We start from the raw sequence: 19,925 nt of genomic DNA on the forward strand, positions 1-19,925 counted from the left end.
TGCTGTCCAATGGCATACAGCCACCCATCTGGTTTTCAACTGGCTCCACTTATTTTTCAAAAGGCTTAAGCCCCACCACACTGAATCTGTACCCTCCAGATTCATACACTGGCGCTGCTGCTCCCGCAGGTACTGATTAACACAGCTGGGGACAGGCAGGGAAACTGCTGGCACAGAGCAGTAGGATGAGAACAGCTTTGAAGATGAAAACTTGGCAGGTAGAATTACACTGTGCTGGGGTGACAGACATATGGACTTAGTTTCTTATCGTGTGTAATCAGTGAGCCATTCTGTATACCACAAAGCTTTGTATTCTACTTCCATTTTGTCCGTTAGTCATTGAACACCCCCTGGGCCTCCTCTCCTTCACTTTTTCTTTTCTTTTCTTTGCCTCTTTGTCCACTATTTGCTTTTTATTTCCTTTCCCCCTCTTTGGGTTGCAGAATCCCCTCTTTGAGCTGATTAAATAATTATACATCTGCCAAGGGGAGTGGCAGGTAGAATTACACTGGATTGGGGCAATGGACCAGAGAAGCATCTACTAGGATTGTAAAATAGGGGGCATTTCAAACAATATCACTATGCTCTGGTCTTTATTTTAATTGTAACAAGAACAGAGGTGGGTTTTTAATGATTATTATATTTTTGTATTGGACTATAGGCATGGATACAATTATTCAATCAATTCAAAGAAGAGAAGATGCTGCAGCCCAAAGAGAAGGAAAAGAAATAGAAACCAAATGGTAGATGAAGAAGAAAAAGAGAAAGTGAATGAGAAAGGCCAATGGGATGGACAAAATGGAAGTAGAAGACAAGGCTTTGCAGCATACAGAATGGTTCACTGATTACAGAGGACAAAAAACTAAGACCATATGTTTTCAAGGTGGTCGAATCTGTTATGTATTTTGTGTCACATTTCCAATTTTGCCAAATTATACTGAGCCCAAGTCCAGCCCTCTGCATGGGGCTCTAGAGGCCTTGACCTTCTGCAGCATTAGCTGTTCAGTCACCAAGAAGTCCCATGAAAAAGACAGCATACTTGATATTTGCTGACTCTGAGAGATTTTGCAATCGCTCAAGTATGAACAGCTGTGCCATAAGCAATGGCTCTCAACCCTTCCAGACTACCGTACCCCTTTTAGGAATCTGATTTCTTTTGTGCACCCCTAAGTTACATCTCACTTAAAAACTACTTGCTTACAAAATCAGACACAAAATACACAAAAGTGTCACGGCACACTATTACTAAAAATTTGTTTATTTTCTCATTTTGACCTATAATTATAAAATAAATTAACTGTATATGTACGTGTGTGAGAGTGTGGGTTCTTACATTTCAGCATATAGTATATAGAGCAGTATAAATAAGTTATTGTCTGCATGAAATTTCAGTTTGTACTGACTTTGCAAGTGCTCTTTATATAGCCTATTATAAAATTAGGTAAATATCTAGATGAGCTAATGTACCCCTGGAAGACCTTTGTGTACCTCTGGTTGAGAACCACTGATTTAGAGGAAAGAGAAAATCCTGGAACAATTCTTTAGCCACATTGTATTCCCACAGCACCTGAAACAGTCTCTGACTCAAACCTACCAATGCCAAGAGTTATCAGTGTCCTTTAGCTATTTACACATTCTGGTCAGATACAAATACAGGCAGTCCCCGACTTACGCGGATCCGACTTATGTCGGATCCGCAGTTACAAACGCGACTTTTCTCGCCCCGGAGGACACGGACTGCAGGACCTCGCGGTCCCGCCGCCCATGTACTCCGGGGCGAGAAAAGCTGCTCCGCGTGTCCCTGGTCTGCAGACCAGGAAGACGTGGAGCAAAGCCGCGGAGGGGCTCAGGCAGCTGGGCAGCCCAGGCGCGCCTGGGCTGTCCCGCTGCCGGCTTCCCCCGTGGCTTTGCCCCTCCGCGGCTTTGCAAAGCCACGGGGGAAGCTGGCGGCGGGACAGCCCAGGCGTGCCTGGGCTGTCCCGCTGCAGGCGTGCTCCAAGGCTTTGCTCCCCGTCTCCCTGGTCTGACCAGCAGACCAGGGAGATGGCGAGCAAAGCCTTGGAGCATGCCAGCAGTGGGACAGCGCGGCGCGCCTGGACTGTCCCGCTGCCCGCGTGCTCTGCGGCTTTGCACCGTGTCTCCCAGGTCAGCAGACCAGGGAGATGGAGCAAAGCCGTGGAGGACTTGGGCGTCCCCACCCCCGTCTTCCTGGTCTGCTGGGGGAGGGGGGGAAGGGTGCAGCTAGTGCCCCCCCCCCCCAGCAGACCAGGCTTTTCTTGCCTACCCCTGGGGTAGATCAGCTGGGGGCTGCCGGGTTGGTCCCGCAGCGTTGCTCCGGACCAAGCCGGCAGCACCCCAGCTGCTCTGCCCCAGGAGTCTTGATTCAGCCGCTGCTGGTCAGTTTCAGCAGCGGCTGAATCAGGACGCCTGAGGCAGAGCAGCTGGGGTGCTGCTGGGTTGCTCCAGTAGCGCCGAGGAGCCGCGCTACTGGAGCAACCCAGCAGCACCCCAGCTGCTCTGCCCCAGGCGTCCCCAAGTCAGCCGCTGCTGAAACTGACCAGCGGCTGACTACAGGAAGCCCGAGGCAGAGTTGCTCTGCTCCAGGCTTCCTGGAATCAGCCGCTGATCAGTTTCAGCAGCAGCTGACTTGGGGACGCCTGGGTTTCTTAAGTTGAATCTGTATGTAAGTCAGAACTGGCGTCCAGATTCAGCCGCGGTTGAAACTGATCAGTTTCAGCAGCGGCTGACGCCAGTTCCGACTTACATACAGATTCAACTTAAGAACAAACCTACAGTCCCTATCTTGTACATAACCTGGGGACTGCCTGTAGAGACAGAGGGGTGTTTTCTTTGAGACGCTTTTATTATTATTTATATTATAGCAGCAACATAAAGGCCCTTGCCAAGTTTTGAGCCCCTTTGTTCTAAACAAGATGATAAAGGGTGGAAGGAGAAACAGAAGAAGTGAGAGATCTTCATAAAGCAGGTCACTGACAAAGTTGGGGATAGAACACAGGTCTTGAAGTCTCGAGCCCTCGCCAGTAGCTCATGCTGCTTCTCACTATTAAGATTAATGCTAGATTAGACTCCATTTGGCTCCATAGTTTTCCCCCCCAAAGGCCTCTACAATGACCTCCTAGAATTCAAAAGGAAGCAGATGGCACAGGGAGATCTTCAAATGGAAAGCTATCCTCTAAGGGAGGTTAATAACATGGGAGAGGCTGGAGTGCCAAGATTATCAGAATTTGGTGCATGTCTGTAGTCATTTGCTCTTCTATATGTATTTGTACAACTGGACCTTTAATATAATTATGGAGCCAGGGAACTACTGTGATTATTATTAGCAGCACTAACTTGTGCTCGGATCCCATAAGATTTCACAAAGTCAGCATTTGGCTGACACTCTAAAAGGCCTGGTCTACACTAGGAGTTTAGGTGGAATTTAGCTGCATAATGTGGATTTTCTAAACAATGTGTGCACACTACGAAGTCCTTTCTGTTGACGTTAAGGGACACAAGTTGATTTTGGTACTCCTGCTTTTATGAGCAGTAACATAAATTTCGACCTTGCATGGTCAAATTTATGGTAGCATAGACCCAGCATTCAGAAAGATGATTATTCTAGGCTTCTGGGAAGCATCCCACAGTGCATTGCTGTGACTGGTTTGGCCAGAACTTGTACCTCTACTGCTCTCCAGGTGAAAAGGAAAAGTCAAGGGAAAACTTGAATTTCATTTCCTGTGTGGTCAGTGTTGCAAGCACATCTCAGAGTAGGCAGCACACCTTGAGCAGCTCACATGGCCATGACTTCCATGAAAGTGACTTTGCACATATGGAAATTTTGCAGCCACTGCTGATCATCCCATACCCACAGCACTATGTAGTCCCACTAGTCTATGCTTGTCTTACAGCACCAGAAACGGTGTTCCACTGTTTCCAGAGCATCAATTGCCAGCTGTGTTTCTATCAGCACAAGAGTTTGCCTCCACAGTGTGTCCATGGGATCCCGAGATTTGTCTTCATCCTCTTCCTGGTGGACTAATGTGCATACTCTCTCAAAATACTGAACCAATAGGCGCACCAAGGTAGATATCAACATCATAATGGTTTGATACCAAGTGGGATCCATGAAGGAGGCCATGCTCATGTTGCTATGGTATCTGGGTAACCAGGGCCAAAAGAGGCACAAAAAGATTGTTTCCTGTTCATCTCAAGCAAGGCAGAAGAGAGTAGAGACAAACACATTATGTGATGCTGAAGACGTGAACCCAGAGCTACCGACCTCACACTTTTGGTCCCATCATGCACTGGGAACATAACCTAGAATGCAAATTGGCACAGGCATTGTGGGGTAGCTACCCACAGTGCATCACTCTGAAAGTCAACAGCATTCTCCCTAATGGGATGCGCTACTCTGAACTATGTTGCACACAGTGGGGACATGGATCTTTGACTTTACAAGATCAGGTGGCAAGAAATCAACCTTAATAAATTCAATCTCATTTCGTAGTGAAGATATGGCCTAAGCACCGGTGGGTTTAACATAAGTCGCTCTGGTAGTTTAGTAGGTGTCTCTCTTTCCTCTGAATTCAGACCAGACAAATGTCTGATCATTGAGGGAGGGGCCTAGGGGTGCACACTGTCATTTTCATTGGAAAGCTGACACAAATGATCCGATAATCTACAATCATTTAACATATCCTAGCACTTCCTGTATGATGATTTAAAAATTATTGGCTAGACATCACTAGGATCAGCATTACTCATTCCAGGACCGAACACAGCCTATGAGCAAGAACAGTTTGTCCCTATTCATGTGAGCTGGCAAAACTGCAGCACCAAAGCCATGTTTTAAAAGATTTATAAAATGGTTCAGCAAACTGCTATGAGCAAGCAGCCTTTATGAAAAAGCAGCCTGTTGCAAACTCAGTAAATGACAAACAGCAGACAGGCAAACAGAGGGAGTTTGCCTGGGGAGAGCGCCCACAGAGTTAGTTGCCTTTCAGGATTTGTTGAGCAGAAAACAGAACATCTGAAGAGGCTCCTAGAAGGAAGACTGTATGGATAGGGAGCAATCAGCAATTGTGACTTACACAGCACGTGCCATCTTTGTCTTTCTCCCAGAAGACAGAAGCGACTTAGTCTGCACAAAGGTTTAACCGTTAATTCGAACTAAGGTGTTTATCTCGGAATCAAGCTTCACTGCCAGGTGTAGACGCAGGCAGTTACTTCGGGCTAGTCAGTTTCCAAAATGGCGACCGGCCGGGAATATGCTAATCAAGCGCGGGATTTAAATATTCCACGCTTCATTCGCAATTTCAGTTGCCCTCATTAGCTTCCCTAGTGTGAACTAGAGGGCTACTGTAGATGTACCCAAAGAGAAGATTAAAGGACTAGAGGCCCAAGTATCTACCCTGCATTTCATCAGAGAAATGAAGACTTGAAAGTAGGAATAAGAAATCCTCCAGAAAAGGCTTTATTTTCCGGAGAATAACGTCTAGACTAGCGCTTTTCTCCGGCTTTTCCCCAAGCCGGAAAAAAGCAGCAGCCATGTTAATGCAAATGCCGCGGGGGATATTTAAATCCCCCGCGGATTTGCCTATTCCAACGTGCTACATTAGCATGCCTTTTCCGGAAGGGATGCCAGTGTAGACGTAGCCCACGAGTTTTTCAGGATTCCGGAGATATCCCAGAAAAACACTACTGCCTCCAGGGATGCATTTGTTCTTCTACCTCTTTTAGTGAAGAGCAAACATGATCTTTTGGTCACCCCTATATTCTTCTTTCCACAAGGAATAAAGGGGCTTCCAAAAGAAGGGGGTTTTCTGACATTTGGTCCAGTCTAGACAGGCCAAATGATGGAAAAACCTCTTCCTACAGAAGAATTGGGAAAAAAGCAGCAGTATAAGGGTTGGGGATAGCAAGTAATGGAGAGGAAGAGAATAGAGAGGGCGGGGCTTCAAGGAAGGGGCAGGGCTTCAAGGAAGGGGCGGGACGGTAAATCTTGGCTTGTTCTGTCATTTAAAAAGTGATCTTAGGTGTAAAAAGGTTGGAGACCACTGGTATAAGCTGTTCAGGAGGGGGAGAAAAGGTGGAACTGCATTACATGTAAGACAGCAGTATGTTTCCTCAGAGCTCCAGTATGAAACTGGAGAAAAAAGTCAGTTGAGAGTCTCTGAGTTAAGATTAGAGGTGAGAGCAACAAGGGTGATGTCATGGTGGGTGTGACGGGGCGGCGGGGATCGCGTGCCCTAACCCCTTTGGTGGCGGTGGCCGGTGCAGGTGCGGGAGCCTCTCCCGCGCACGACTCTGAGGAGGACCCGGCATTCCAGGGCGCATGCGCTGGCGTCCCAGGCCAGGGGCGCCGGGTTCAAATGCCGGACGGCCGTGAGCACAAGGGAATGAGAGGCGGAGACCCCGCTGAGCAGTGCGGCGGCAGGCACAGCCGGCAGGGAACTCTGTGGGACCGGCAGACGCACCATGACTGGCAGTGGAGGACCCCCTTGACCAGAGAGGGTGAGTCTCTCCCGGCACCCCACCGAACCAAGCGCGGCAGGCCGGAGCCGAAGGGGTTGGAGGAAGCAGCCCAGGACGGGGTGGGAAATCCCCGGGGACCGGTGAGTTGCGGCCGTAGCCCCCCGGTCGGGCGGTGCGTTTTGGACGCCCACCCTTAGGGTCCTTGGCTGGGACCCGGAGAGGGGGTGGGCCCAGGTCCCCCTCCGCCCCGGTCAGTAACCGGAGAGCCAATTTGGACAGAGACAGCAAGGTGCGGGGATAGGGCCCCTTTGGACGGGGTGAAACGTTACAAATTCCCCTTTGGACGGGGCAAAACGTTACAGTGGGCATCTGCTATAGACCACCAGACCAGGAAGATGAGGCAGACGAGGCTTTTTTCAGACAGTTAACAGAAGTTTGCACATCACAGGCCTTCATTCTTATGGGGGACATCAACCACCCAGAAATCTCCTGGAAGAGCAATATTGCCATGCACAGCCGGCCCAGGAAGTTTTTGGAGAGTATGGAGGACAATTTCGTGCTGCAAGTTCTGAAGGAATCATGCTCCTCTTGACCTATAGCTCATAAAGGGCACGTCTACACAGCAGGGCAAAAGTCAAATAAAGCTACGCAACTTCAGCTACATCAATTACGTAGCTTAAGTCAAAATAGTTTAACTCGGCATTTGGCGCTGTCTACACAGCAGGGAGTTGAAGGGAGAACACTCTTCCTTCGACTTCCCTTACTCCTCATGAAATGAGGGTTATCATGAGTTGGAGCAAGAAGTCCTCCAGCTCACCATTCTTTCGAAATAGTTTAGATACGCACTATTTTATTTTGGAATAATGTCAGTTATTCTGAAATATCACTGCTGTGTAGATGTACCCAAACAGGAAAGAATTGGTAGAGGAAGTAGATGTAGGTGGCAACCTGGGCAGCAGCAACAATGTGATGGCTGAGTTTACGATCCTCACAAAAGGAAGAAAAGAGAGCAGCAGAATAAAAATCCTGGACTTCAGAAATGCAGACTCTGAATCCCTTAGGGAACTGATGGGCAGGATTCCTTGGGAAGCTAACATGGGGAGAGGGATGGGGGGGGGAGGAGTCCTGTATTTTAAAGAAGACTTATTGAGGGTACAGGAACAAGCCATCCCAATGTTCAGACAGAATAGTAAATACGGCAGGCAATCAGCTTGGCTTAACAGAGGAAGTTTTGGTGAATTTAAACACAAAAGGGAAGCTTGCAGATGACGAGGTAGGAATATAAAAACATTACTAAAGCATGCAGGGGAGGAAGGCCAGTGCACAACTGGAGTGACAGCTAGCAAGGGATGTGAAGGATAACAAGAAGGGTTTCTGCATATATGTAAGAAATAAAATGATGTGTTAGCACTTAGAAGGTGATCAGGGAAAGCAAAGGATGCCTACAGAATGTGGAAGGCAACCTACTGACAGATGATGGGGAAAAAGCTGAAGTACTCAATTTTTTTTTGTCTCAGTCTTCACAAATCAGAGGGGTAGCCGTGTTAGTCTGAATCTGCAAAAGCGACGAGGAGTCCTGTGGCACCTTATAGACTAACTGAAGTGTAGGAGCATAAGCTTTCGTGGGCAAAGACCCACTTCGTCAGATGCATCTGACGAAGTGGGTCTTTGCCCACGAAAGCTTATGCTCCTACACTTCAGTTAGTCTATAAGGTGCCACAGGACTCCTCGTCGCAGTCTTCACAAAGTTATCTACCAGACTGCTGCAGTGGGCTGCAAAGTATGGGGAGGAGGTGAGCAGACCTCAGTAATGAAATAACAGATTAAGGACGATTTAGAAAACCTAGACACTCACAAGTCCATGGGGCCGTATCTAATGCATCTGAGGGTGCTGAGAGTATTAGCTGATGTGACTGCAGAGCCACTGGCCGTTATCTTTGAAAACTATTAGTAATCAGGGGAGGTCCCGGATGATTGGAAAAAGGCAAATGTAGTGCCCATCGTTAAAAAACGGGAAGAAGGAAGATCCAGGGAACAACAGAGCAGTCAGCCTCACCTCAGCCCCCAGAAAAATCATGAAGCATATCTTGAAGCAATCCATTTTGAAACACTTGGAGGAAAAGGAGGACATCAGAAAGTGTCAACATGGTTTCACCAAGGGCAAATCATGCCTGACCAGCATGACTGCCTTCTATGATGAGGCCACATCTGGAGTTTTGCATCCATTTGGGGGCCCCCACTATAGGGGAAGGGGGAAAATCACACCCTTGAGAGCCAGGAAGATACATTTGGGAATTTCTCCTTATGGGCTGTGTCCAGACTCAGGGGTTTTTTCGAAAAAAGTAGCCTTTTTTCGAAAAAACTTCCCCTGCGTCCAGACTCAAGCCGCGTTCTTTCGAAATTAATTCGAAAGAACGCGGCTTTTCTTTCGATGGTGGTAAACCTCAATTTACGAGGAAGAACGCCTTCCTTCGAAAGTTCCTCTTTCGAAAGAAGGCGTTCTTCAATGTAAATAGGGCTTCTTCGAAAGAGAGCATCCAGACTCGCTGGATGATTTCTTTCGAAAAAGCAAGCCGCTTTTTCGAAATTTCTCCGTGCAATCTAGACGCTCTCTTTCGAAAGAGCCTCTTTCGAAAGAAGCCTGCAGTCTAGACATAGCCCCAGAGTATAGAATCATAAGAATGGAAGAGACCTCAGGAGATCATTGAGCCCAACCCTCTGCTAAAAGCAGGGCGAATCCCAGCTAATTAATCCAAGCCAAGGTTCTCACAAGCCAGGACTTAAAAATCTCTAGGGATGGAGATTCTACCACCTCCCTAGGTAACCTATTCTAGTGCTTCACCACCCTCCTAGTGAAATTGTTTTTCCTAATATCCAACCTAGACTTACCCCACTGCAACTTGAGACCATTGCTCCTTATTCTGCCATGTGTCACTACTGAGAACAGCCTCTCTCCATCCTCTTTGGAACATCCCTACAGGTAGTTAAAGGCTGCTATCAAATACACTCTCACTCTTCTCTTCTATAGACGAAACAAGCCCAAATCCCTCAGCTTCTCCTCTTAAGTCATGTGCTCCAGCCCCTTAATCATTTTTATTGCTCTCTGCTGGACTTTCTCCAATGTGTCCACATCCTTTCTGTAATGAGGCCACCAGAATTGGATGCAAAAGTCCAGATGCTGCCTCACCCGTGCTGAATAAAGGGGAATAATCACTTGTCTAGATCTGCTGGCAGTGCTCCTCCTAATGAACCCTAATATGCCATTAGCCTTCTTGGCTACAAGGGCACACTACTGACTCATATCCAACTTCTCATTCACTGTAATCCCCAGGTCCTTTTCTGCAGAACTGTTGCTTAGAGCCAGTCAGTTCCCGGCCTACAGCAGTGCTTGGGCAAACCCAACCTCTTTAAGCCTCCCTCAGGAGAGAGAGCTTGAAAACAAACTGGTGACTTGACAGCTGACTTTCACAGTCTCAGGTACATGTACACAGAACCTCCCGCCTTCTAGGCCATACGAATCAGATCAGAGTCTTAAAAAGATGATTTTATTAACAAAACAAAGAAGATCTGCTTGGTAAAGCATACTTGTTTGCTAGGTGTTACAGAGCAACTAAAAAAACCCGATTAAAAGCACAGAGACTTGCTCCCTTGGGAGACAGTTTCAGTGTAAGGGGAAGGGAGAGAGGGAGTCAGCACACAGGAGTTTAACCAAACCAGAAAATAAAGAAGATAATATGATTGCATATTACTAAACATTCTCTGTTCACTTACATATCCATTGTCCCAAGGTTCAGGCTTTCTAGACATGGATACTGCTCAAAATTTCATGCCTGATTCCCAAGGCTTACTTCATCTCACCCCCAGCTCTTGCTCTGAACTCACACAAAAAAAGTAAAGCTGGCAGAATCTGTTTTATTTCAAATCTCACACTTTCTTCCCATCGACTCTGTTGGCAATTTAATTAACTAAATGCTAGGATGACCAGAACAGAGCAGTACCCCTCCCCCCCAACTATCACACCGTTCTTAGAGGTTAATGCAAGATTTTTAATATTGATTTTCTGTTCATTCCACAGTTTTTTATTTGTGAAAACCTAAAATGCTAATATAGGCTGAACAGGACATTGCTAACTGTTCAACATGGGTCCAGTCCTAGGAGTTACTGAGAGGATCCTCTTCAGGGAACAGATCATCCACCAGCACAGCTCCCGTGAAATCAACAGAGCTATGACAAGTTCCATAAGCCTAGGATCTGGCTCTTAATGTCAACAGGAACTGAGGAGATTCAGCTCTTTTCTGGCCCTGGCTCTTTATGTGTTGATTTGCACGATGTAGTATTAAAACATACTTTTATTTCAATTTATTGTGCACTCAAAAGCTCTTTATAGATGCATTTTGGACACACTAAATCATATGCAATTAATATTTGTATTGTTCCAGGATACTGTGTACAAAGCTGGTACTATAAATTAAATAATTGCTTGATTAACCAGCAAAAAAATAATTCTGTACTCCTCACGACACATTACAATTTTCCAGAAGCATAAATGGCACTGAAATTATTTCCATCGCTAGCAGAAAAAATAAGATTAAAGTACTGCTTGTATCTGGACAGTAAGCTATCAGGAAGTAGTAATGCACCACATACAGTAAAGAGGCAAACAGAGCAGGAGATTGCTTTTCCATTTGTATACATGATTATCTGTATACATTCATCCTTTTTCTGGCTATAATTCAAGCAACAATAAGCTAGTCACATTTCTAGCAAGTTAGGAATTAATCAGTTCTTACACTTCTTGAAAACTACTAATGTTTTTGTTGTAAATGTATTAACATTTACAACAAAAACATTTACTATTTTTCCATTAGATTATTCAATTAAATATTGATCCTGCTCTTTATTTACATTGTCATTGATCACAGCTTTTCTAACTAGTTCAGCTTTGCTTTAGAATGATTTGATTCTAATTTTATTACCATGTAATTTGAATGCATATAATTACTTTAATTATGACATTTTGTGAACCAGCCCTCTGAAGGCAGAAGATCTTTTAAAGTTTATTGACAGAACTACTTTTGCTGACAGAAGAATCAGTTACTTCCCCTCTAGTGGCTGGAGACTATATAAGATTGATCCCTTTTCTCCATTTCTGTAGACTTTTAAAGGGACTTCACTCATTTTTGCCTAGTTTTACATCCCTGCAATCCCATTGACTTCAGTGTCTGGATAGAATCTAGCCCATTTACTTAAAGGAGAACAATAGTGATTTGTTAAGTCATAAGAATATGTATGCTTTAACAACAACAAAGAGTTTTCAATTACCTAGCAGTATTTCAGTGCTGTTATCTCCATCAAGTCCCCCATTCTGCCACCCTTATATAATCAGCAGTACCTTCTTCAGACAGAGTACAGCTCTATTTAAAGTGAGAAATGGTGGCAGAACTGGGCCCTTGTGATGGGATGGACTAAGCCCGAACGCCCCCTACAGGAGGCCGGAGGCCTTGACACACTCTATCCCAGCAACAGGAGTAGAAAAGAGGTCCTCCAGGCAGGACAGAGTGGCTGTCTCTGCAGCAGCCAATCAGGACCCAGCAGACCGGTATAAAAGAAGCTGCTGGGCTAGGGCTTGGCAGTTCCTCATAGGAACTCAACCCAGGCAGGTCTATATACTGACTGGGAGACCAGCAGCACTACGGACAGCTCCGAGTGTAAGCTGAACTTAGACCTGGATAAGGCCCAGTCCAGTGACCAAAGACTGGCTGAATACAAGAACCAATAGCACAGTGGACAGGACTAGTCAGATCCTAGCCTCAGAACCTTGAAAACGACCAGACTGGGCAGTATCCAGGGGAAGTGACCCAGGGGCCAAGGAAAGTGCCAGATGGCCAGGCAAAGAGCTTTCGTGGCACCTTGGCCACAGAGGGGCTCACAAGTAGGTGAACCCCATTACAGCCCTCGTAAAAAAGTGCCTGCAATTCAGCTAGAGCCGAGATGGCTATATTTAGTTGGACTGGATCCCATTCAGGGCTGTATGGGCCTGATCCAAATAGAAAGATTCCCATAGACTTCAGTGGTTTTTAGATAGGCTTTAAATTGTAACAACTGCTCAACACACATCCCTTCTCTTCCTTAATCTGTGTTTATCCAGGATTAGTTTGTCATTTTGCAATCTGCCATGACCATGAGTGAAGAGCTGTGCACAGCTGGACCACACCAGGATTGACAAGGCAGGGAGCTATAACTCCCTGAGATTTATCTCCCAGACTTCCTGCTATACCAGAAACATACTTTTCATATATTAACTGTGCATTGCAGGGAATTAGGGGTGTCTTTTGCCACCTTACTCTCTCCTCCCCCCTCAAAGGGAAGATGGTGCTTATTTTTTAATCACTACATCTTGCCATATATCACTGTTGAGTGTCCAAGTCTTCATACACTCCAAAGATTAAGTAAGGCAAATTGTAGTATTAAAGGAAATCAGCAGCTGTGTACTGATTAACTGGAATGGCAAGGTGAAAGTCCCAAATTTTAAATTGTACATCAGACTTACAAGATGGCAAATCATACTTTTCTTTATTAGAGTTATGACACCTTTTAACTTTTTTTTAGCTAACTCTTCTTTGTATTCAGATGGTTCCAGACTGAGCCTGAATCTATGCTTCTCAACTCTTTTTTATAAAGTGCCCCTTTTAAAATATATATACAGTTTTCAGACACACAGTTTTTTTTCTACCATTGCAATACGTTTGTTTAAACAACTTAATTGTAACCAGGTGGGCAATGAAATTTTTGGGTGTAAAAAGTACAAAAAATAAAAAAGCGCTGTAAAACTTAAAACAAAAATTCAGTTTTCTCCAAATTTCAGTTGTGTTTATGTACCCCCAGGCTTCTCTCAAGTACTTCTAAGGGTATTTGTACCATTGGTTGAAAAACACCGGTCTGGAGCATCTGCACAGAGGGGAGTGAGGGAGGTGGCTGGGGAGTATTAAAAAAAACCCACAAGAAAGTGTACTGTTTCTTTTATAAGCTCTTCAAGGCAAGCACTATGTTTTTCTATACATTTTTACACCTATGTGAACAATTATCTTAATTGTGATTTCTATGTACTCTTGTAACATACGTCATAATAATCATCAACAGGGCTTAACAAATTAGTCAATCTACTCGCCAGAGGCAAGTAGATTTTAAGCAGGCATCGTGCCACAGCACGATCAGCGCATGCACAGCGTGCCAAACTGCGCGGCTGGAGAGCGGGGCTCGCCGCTGCTTGTCAAGCCCTGATCATCAACATCATCCTGACGCTTTGTTCAGTGCTGAAATATAATCGAGGGCTGAAGATTATGCAGCCTGAGCAAAGCACAAATTAATGGGGTCCAAATAATCTTCTAATTTTGCACTTGTAATCTGTAAACTTCAGGTGCACTAATGCTGAGAGCAAAAGATAGGCAACTAATAAACACCTGATCACAGGCAAAAATCAGGTGGCTAGACCTTTAACGGTTACAATTAGTGCATAGTTTGAACCAAGAATGGACTGTGAGCACACAATGGTTGCTTTAGATATTCGATCCTCAACATTAAAGGTAGGAAGAAAGGTAACAAGCTAAACTACAGGAAAGCAGTAGCACAATGTAGAGTATACACAAGAATTGTGATACATTTCTTTTCCCACAATATAGTAGTTGGAGTCTTTTCATCTCAACAAATATCAAGGGCCCATTTTGTTCCAATGATAGAGGCCCGGTAACAGCTTCAGTGTTTACAGAAAACCTGAGATCATCACAGTGATTTTACTGTCAGAACTGAACCTTCAGTTCTGTCTGCAGGCTAGTTAAAACAGGAGACTGTATGTATAGCAAGTAATGTGGGGGGGGGGGGGGGAGGAAATGCAACCTTCCCTACTGCAAAGTTTGTGTTTAGGAGGAGCCACAGGATAGTCCATTGGGCAATAAGTGCCCATCTGTTAGATGCTGGTCATCTCTTTGTTTCCCTTTATTAGCATTCTGGCTTTCCAAGCAGGATTGTCACTAGATTTATCATTATTATATAGTTATGTCTAGGCTTCAGTCCTACAAGGAGAATCTTTAGGCTGGCTCTCTGAGCTCACATAAAGCCCTACTGATTTCAATGGGTCTGTGTGAATGTATGGGTTTGCCTGAGTGATTTTCCTTGCATGTCCAGGACCTATTTTCAAAAACTAGACAAGCCATTTCCTAATCATGCTCACCTCAGGATACTCTAGTAAAGGCATGTCAAACAGGCATCTGGAGGGCTGCATGCGGCCCGATTGAAGTTTTACGCGGCCCTCCACTACATTTTATAAAAGAATAAAGTGAGGCCTGCTGGCCGCTCGGAGGACATGGCCGAGTGCAGATCACAGCTGGTCGCTCTGTGCATGGCACCGCAGCGACTGCTCCTGGCCAGCCAGGCTGCTCTGCGCACGGCAGCCAGCACATGCTCATGGCTGGCCAGGCCACTCTGCACAGGCATCACGCACCTGCACACAGCTGGCCACTGTACTCACGCCACCCCAATGCCTAAGGAAGAAGTGTGTGGCGGCGACGCAGCGATGGTGGCTCCGGGACCCAGGCATTAGGTTGAGGGGGCTGGGAGTGCATGGCTCTGGGAGAGGGGGAGGCATTAAGTTGGGGTACCTGAGGGGTGCCTGGCTCTGGGGTAGGGAGGATGCATTAGGTTGGGGGAGCTGAGAGTGACTGGCTCTGGGGGAGGCATTGGACCACAGCCCTTTAGCTCTTCCCCTTGTAGAAGCATACAATTCAGTGTTAATTGCATGGTGTCACATATTCTTAAATAATATGATAGCATACAAGTTTTTTTTCCACTGAATGGAATGGAATCAAGAGTACTGTAATATACAGGGCTCAACAAACTATGTAAGCTACTCGCCCGTGGCGAATAGATTACAACCTGGAAGAGCCAGGTTTGGGCGATCTGCGCGTTCGCATAACGATCTGCGCATGCGCAGATTGCCGGACAGCGCGGCTGGCGAGCGGGGCTCGCCGAAGTTCAGCGAGCCCTGGTATATACACACACAAGGGACTGATTTGTGGTTTCCAGTTTAATTTTCATATGTCCTGAGTTTTAAGTACCTAACTGTACTGTGTTCATATTTGTCATATGATTTCCTTGGAATGTAGGCATTGCCAAATCAGCCAATGGGCCCCTTTAGACTAGTCCAATATTGTAGCTACAAAAGTGGCCAATAAAAGATGTGTCATAGGATGAGGTGTGAGCGTGCTTGCATATGTCCACAGGAAACGACAGTGGACAGTTATCCCCGGACAGGGAATGTTTCTTCTTCACTCCCATCAGTTTGTGGCTGGCTTAATCTGTTTTTTTATCCTACCTATGGTATTTTAGATGTTTTCATTATCAATAAGCCTTCATCCTTTTAAAAATCTCACAAACTTTTGACCTCACTGCTATTTAATGGCAGTGAGTTCCACAGATACATTGGGTAAAAAAAGTTTCCTTTTATCAATTTTTTGTCACATTTTGGCTGTTTGCTCATCAATTCCCACTTTGCACACCTGATAGCTATCTCACATTTTACCTATCCTTATTTCATTTTCTCCTCTATAGACTTAACTTGGGATGGGTTTCCAGTTTCTGAAGGCTCAAACAACATCTGCTTTAAAGATAAAAAAGGAAAAGGAAAGTATCCAGTTTTATATCTAAGAAGTACCAGCCAGTCAAGAGTAACCGGAGCATACCAATATTGCTAATAAATATGCACTTGTATATCAATCAGCCAAAGGGCAATTAACTTGTTAGTCTTGCAAGGAATATTACATGTACCTTTGAAAGTTCAAAGTTTAAGAAATCCTAAGGATAGCATAAAGGCCAGCTTTGCAAGCCACTTGATTCATTTTGGTAATCTGTCTGTGGACAAATAGACACTTACAGCAGGCGGTGGAGGGGGGTATGGATGCAGAATAAGGCAGCCAACACAGATGTCATATTTAAATTCCAGGGCAAAAAAAGAATCAGCGTGTACCTAGGTTACACTGTGTTTCTTTAAAGAAAATTCCAATGCTATTGTTTGCCAGGCTGAAGCAATTATTCTGAAATACGAGTCTCTCCCTTAGTATTTTGGTCTATACTTGTTTTTATTTCAACAAAACAAGTTATGTATCATATAAAAATTAAAAAGTACCTTAAATGTATATTTAAAAATTATAAAAATTATTATATATAAGCAAATAACAATTTTACACATCAAATTATTGTATTAATTCAAACAAGACCTAAAAAATATTATACAATATACCTAAATCATAACCTATAATAATAAATAATTATGACTTTCTGATAGAAGTACATTAGTGGTCCTGAAAGCTATCAATTTTCATTCTGTGTGGCCCTCAGTAGGCTTTGAGTTTGACATGCCTGTTCTAGTTCTTAGAAGTGAGTCCAATTTATCTTGAAAACCATCTGATAAGAAAGGGGAAGCAGAATGTTCAACATAAACTACTGTCTGTTTGCACTTTGCTTTCTATAAATCTCTCTTTTTAAGTATAAGGCATTCTATTTCTGAATTTTAAAAAATAAAATACAATTTGTGCATGAATTTTAGTGCTTTGGATAGAGGTCAGTCCCATCACAATGGAGGGAGACATCCTAGGCAGGAGCAGTAGCAGCCTCCCCATACGGTATCCCCTGGGGCCTCAATCTTTACCTGAAGGGACCATCTCTTCAGTAATATACTTCTTGTCCTTTGTCAACTCATGTCTGATCTTTAACATTACAGCATGTGACTGACTGCCCTTAAAAACATGTATCACTAGAGTCTCTGCAGATGAAAATAGATGTAGTTCCACCAGCTTCAATTGAATTATGCTGATTTACACAACTATGGATCTGGCTCCTAGTGTGAAAAAAAACCCACTTTTTCCACTCAACCAAAGCAGATTTTTTTTGTTTTTTTTCTTTTGTGCCTTTTGCCTTCTTTGTATTATTTAAAATTTCCATCTGTGATCCCTCATTGGCTGCGGGAAGAGAGAGGTGGAAAAGCAGGCTCCTATTCAATTAATTAAACCAAGCAGCAAAAGACTGACTGATGTTTCTGCTGTTTAAGATAATCAGAATTTTGCAGACGCTGTGAAATTCACATTCCCACTGTTTCATGTATTAATGCAACTGAAATATAAAAGCCTGACACAGTGATCCAAAAACAAAGGGCTGAGCTGGCCAGCAGAGCAGTCTTAACAGATGAGGGACCAAGTTCACTCAACTCCCCCACAGCCAGTAGAAGGTGAATGCTTATTATTTGGATTCTGTTCTGGAAATTAACCTGAACAAGTAGTGCTAGGTTACCCAGAGAAATAATTCTTGATCATCTTTTACTTTTAATTTGCTCTAGTGTGCCAGGGAATCTCATTTCAAAATTTCACGGCTGATCTATATTTCACAGGGTTCTTGTTTTGTATTTTACTGAACGAAGGCACTGTCACTGCGGTACTGAATACATAATGTAAGAAATATTGCATCAGCTCACTTACCCAGTGCAATGGCCCAATGCAGACCTTGGCAGCCAGAAGAGGAATCATGGGATCTGCAGGACGCAATTTAGCACATTCTCTGAGCACTGACACAGCATATGCCGACTAGAGAGGGTGGAGAGAAAAAACAGGTGTCTGATTAGGCAATGCAATTTAGTGAAATGTACACAACAGTTACACAAGTCAGCAAAGGTTCATACATCAACAACAAGTGAGTTGCTTTGTCCTCCTCTCCCAGCAAGAAACACATATTTTCAAAATGCCACACAGCCAGATCTGGCTGCAAAAGGTGCAAGAGAACTATTTTCCCAAGAAGTGGTTTATTCTAATTCTAATTCTTTCTCTCCCCCTGGATATTTGCAGTAATTTGCAGTGACTACAGAGACACCTTCCAGTGATTTTGAAAGGAATTTGGGGAGCCTAACCTTCAGTTAATTAAATAAAGACAAAGCGAAAGCAGAGGTTTGGGCATCTAAAGCAGTCTCGGACTGGTGGGTTTTCTTTTTGTTCCGTTGAGTCCTGTAGCAAACAGTAATACCACCAGAATCACACAGAGCATAGTATTGAGTTGACAAATGCAGGCCAACACACTGTTCAGAAGGTGCCCAGAGTGAGCAGCTGAATAGGGTCACCATGCCCAGGAGAAGAATATTAACTATAATGCAGGTAGTATGAATAGTGTACGGTATAAGAAAGTCCATTAAGCTCTCACTCTCTCTCTGGGATTACAATTGATTAATTATATGTAATAAATGTAGTGCGTGCATAGCACTTTCCATCTTTAAAGTGTTTTACACACATTAACTTACCTTCAGAACATGAAGGTAGGTACATAGTGCTACACACCTGTGACTGATTAAGAATCTCACAGCAAACAGGGGGACAAAATCTAAAACCTCCTGATCCAAAAGCACAAGCCATTATCACTCAGTGTAAAGGAGAGGCTCTACTAGCAGTTTGGAGTTTAAAACACACAGTTGTGCAGGTCTGGTGCCAACAACCTAAAGGCAATAGTACAACAACAGTAAGTGATATTATCACATCAAAATCTTCAATTTATGGATGGCTAAAGAGAAGGAGGTTAAGTGAATTGTCTAAGGCCAGAAGGAGAGTCAAGTCAGAGTTCAAATTAGACCTGACACACTCTGGGTAGGTCTACACTGCAGTGTTTTTCCAGAAAACTATACTTGCATCCACACTGCTATTGTGCTCTTTTGACAGAAAGCTGAAAGAACGGATGGGTATTTCTAAGAGGAAGAGGCATGTGTGGATCCCTCCTGAAGAGGGAGTTCTTTCGAAAGAAAAGGCCTCCAGGAAATAACACAGGTGCCCTGGTGGCCACTCCATCCATACTAATCATAACTTAAATGCTAGATAGCGTCCAATGTGAACACTCTCAAAAAAGCAGATCGCTTTTTTCTTGTGCTTTTGCTATGTGGCTGCTCCCTTTCAAAAAAAGTTTTTCCAGAAGAACTCTTCCAGAAAAGCTTCTTCCAAAAGAAGCTTGAAGTCTAGACATAGCCTCCCAGTCCTAAGGCAATACCCCAAATGGCTGGTGTATTTACAAGAGTTAACTGCTCTTGACGTTGTTTTAATTTTGTTTCTGTTTGTGGTTTTGAGGCAAGAATCTTGGGATTCCAAAGGCATCTTCTTCCTCTCTAGCATGGCTCTGGCCTTGGTGTCTGATACAGGGGCTCTCTTTACCCTCCTGGGCTGAGTTACAAGTTTGGACATGGATCAAGAAAGGATCATGACCGGACATATTCCATTCCCCTCCTGCCTGTATCCCAGCCACAGATCTATTCCAAAGCAATACACACTTTACCCTTGCCAGGGAGTATCAACAAAATGAAACACTGAACTCTCAGGGTATGTCTAAACTACATGGCTCCATCGACGGAGCCATGTAGATGAGTTTACTAGACA

General features: G+C 44.3%; 1 protein-coding gene across 2 annotated transcripts in view; it reads right to left on the reverse strand.

Moving 5' to 3' along the window:
* The window catches only part of TTC7A (tetratricopeptide repeat domain 7A), a 232,374-nt gene that overhangs the window by 147,665 nt on the left and 64,784 nt on the right, over positions 1–19,925 (reverse strand). For both annotated transcript variants that reach the window (XM_006125491.4, XM_075925403.1), the window contains one exon: positions 18,000–18,104. In XM_006125491.4, coding sequence (XP_006125553.2) covers positions 18,000–18,104 — 105 coding nt within the window. The remainder of the gene's footprint in view (positions 1–17,999; positions 18,105–19,925) is intronic.

This window comes from Pelodiscus sinensis, chromosome 3, assembly GCF_049634645.1.
Source record: "Pelodiscus sinensis isolate JC-2024 chromosome 3, ASM4963464v1, whole genome shotgun sequence".
Classification (NCBI taxonomy): domain Eukaryota; kingdom Metazoa; phylum Chordata; order Testudines; family Trionychidae; genus Pelodiscus; species Pelodiscus sinensis.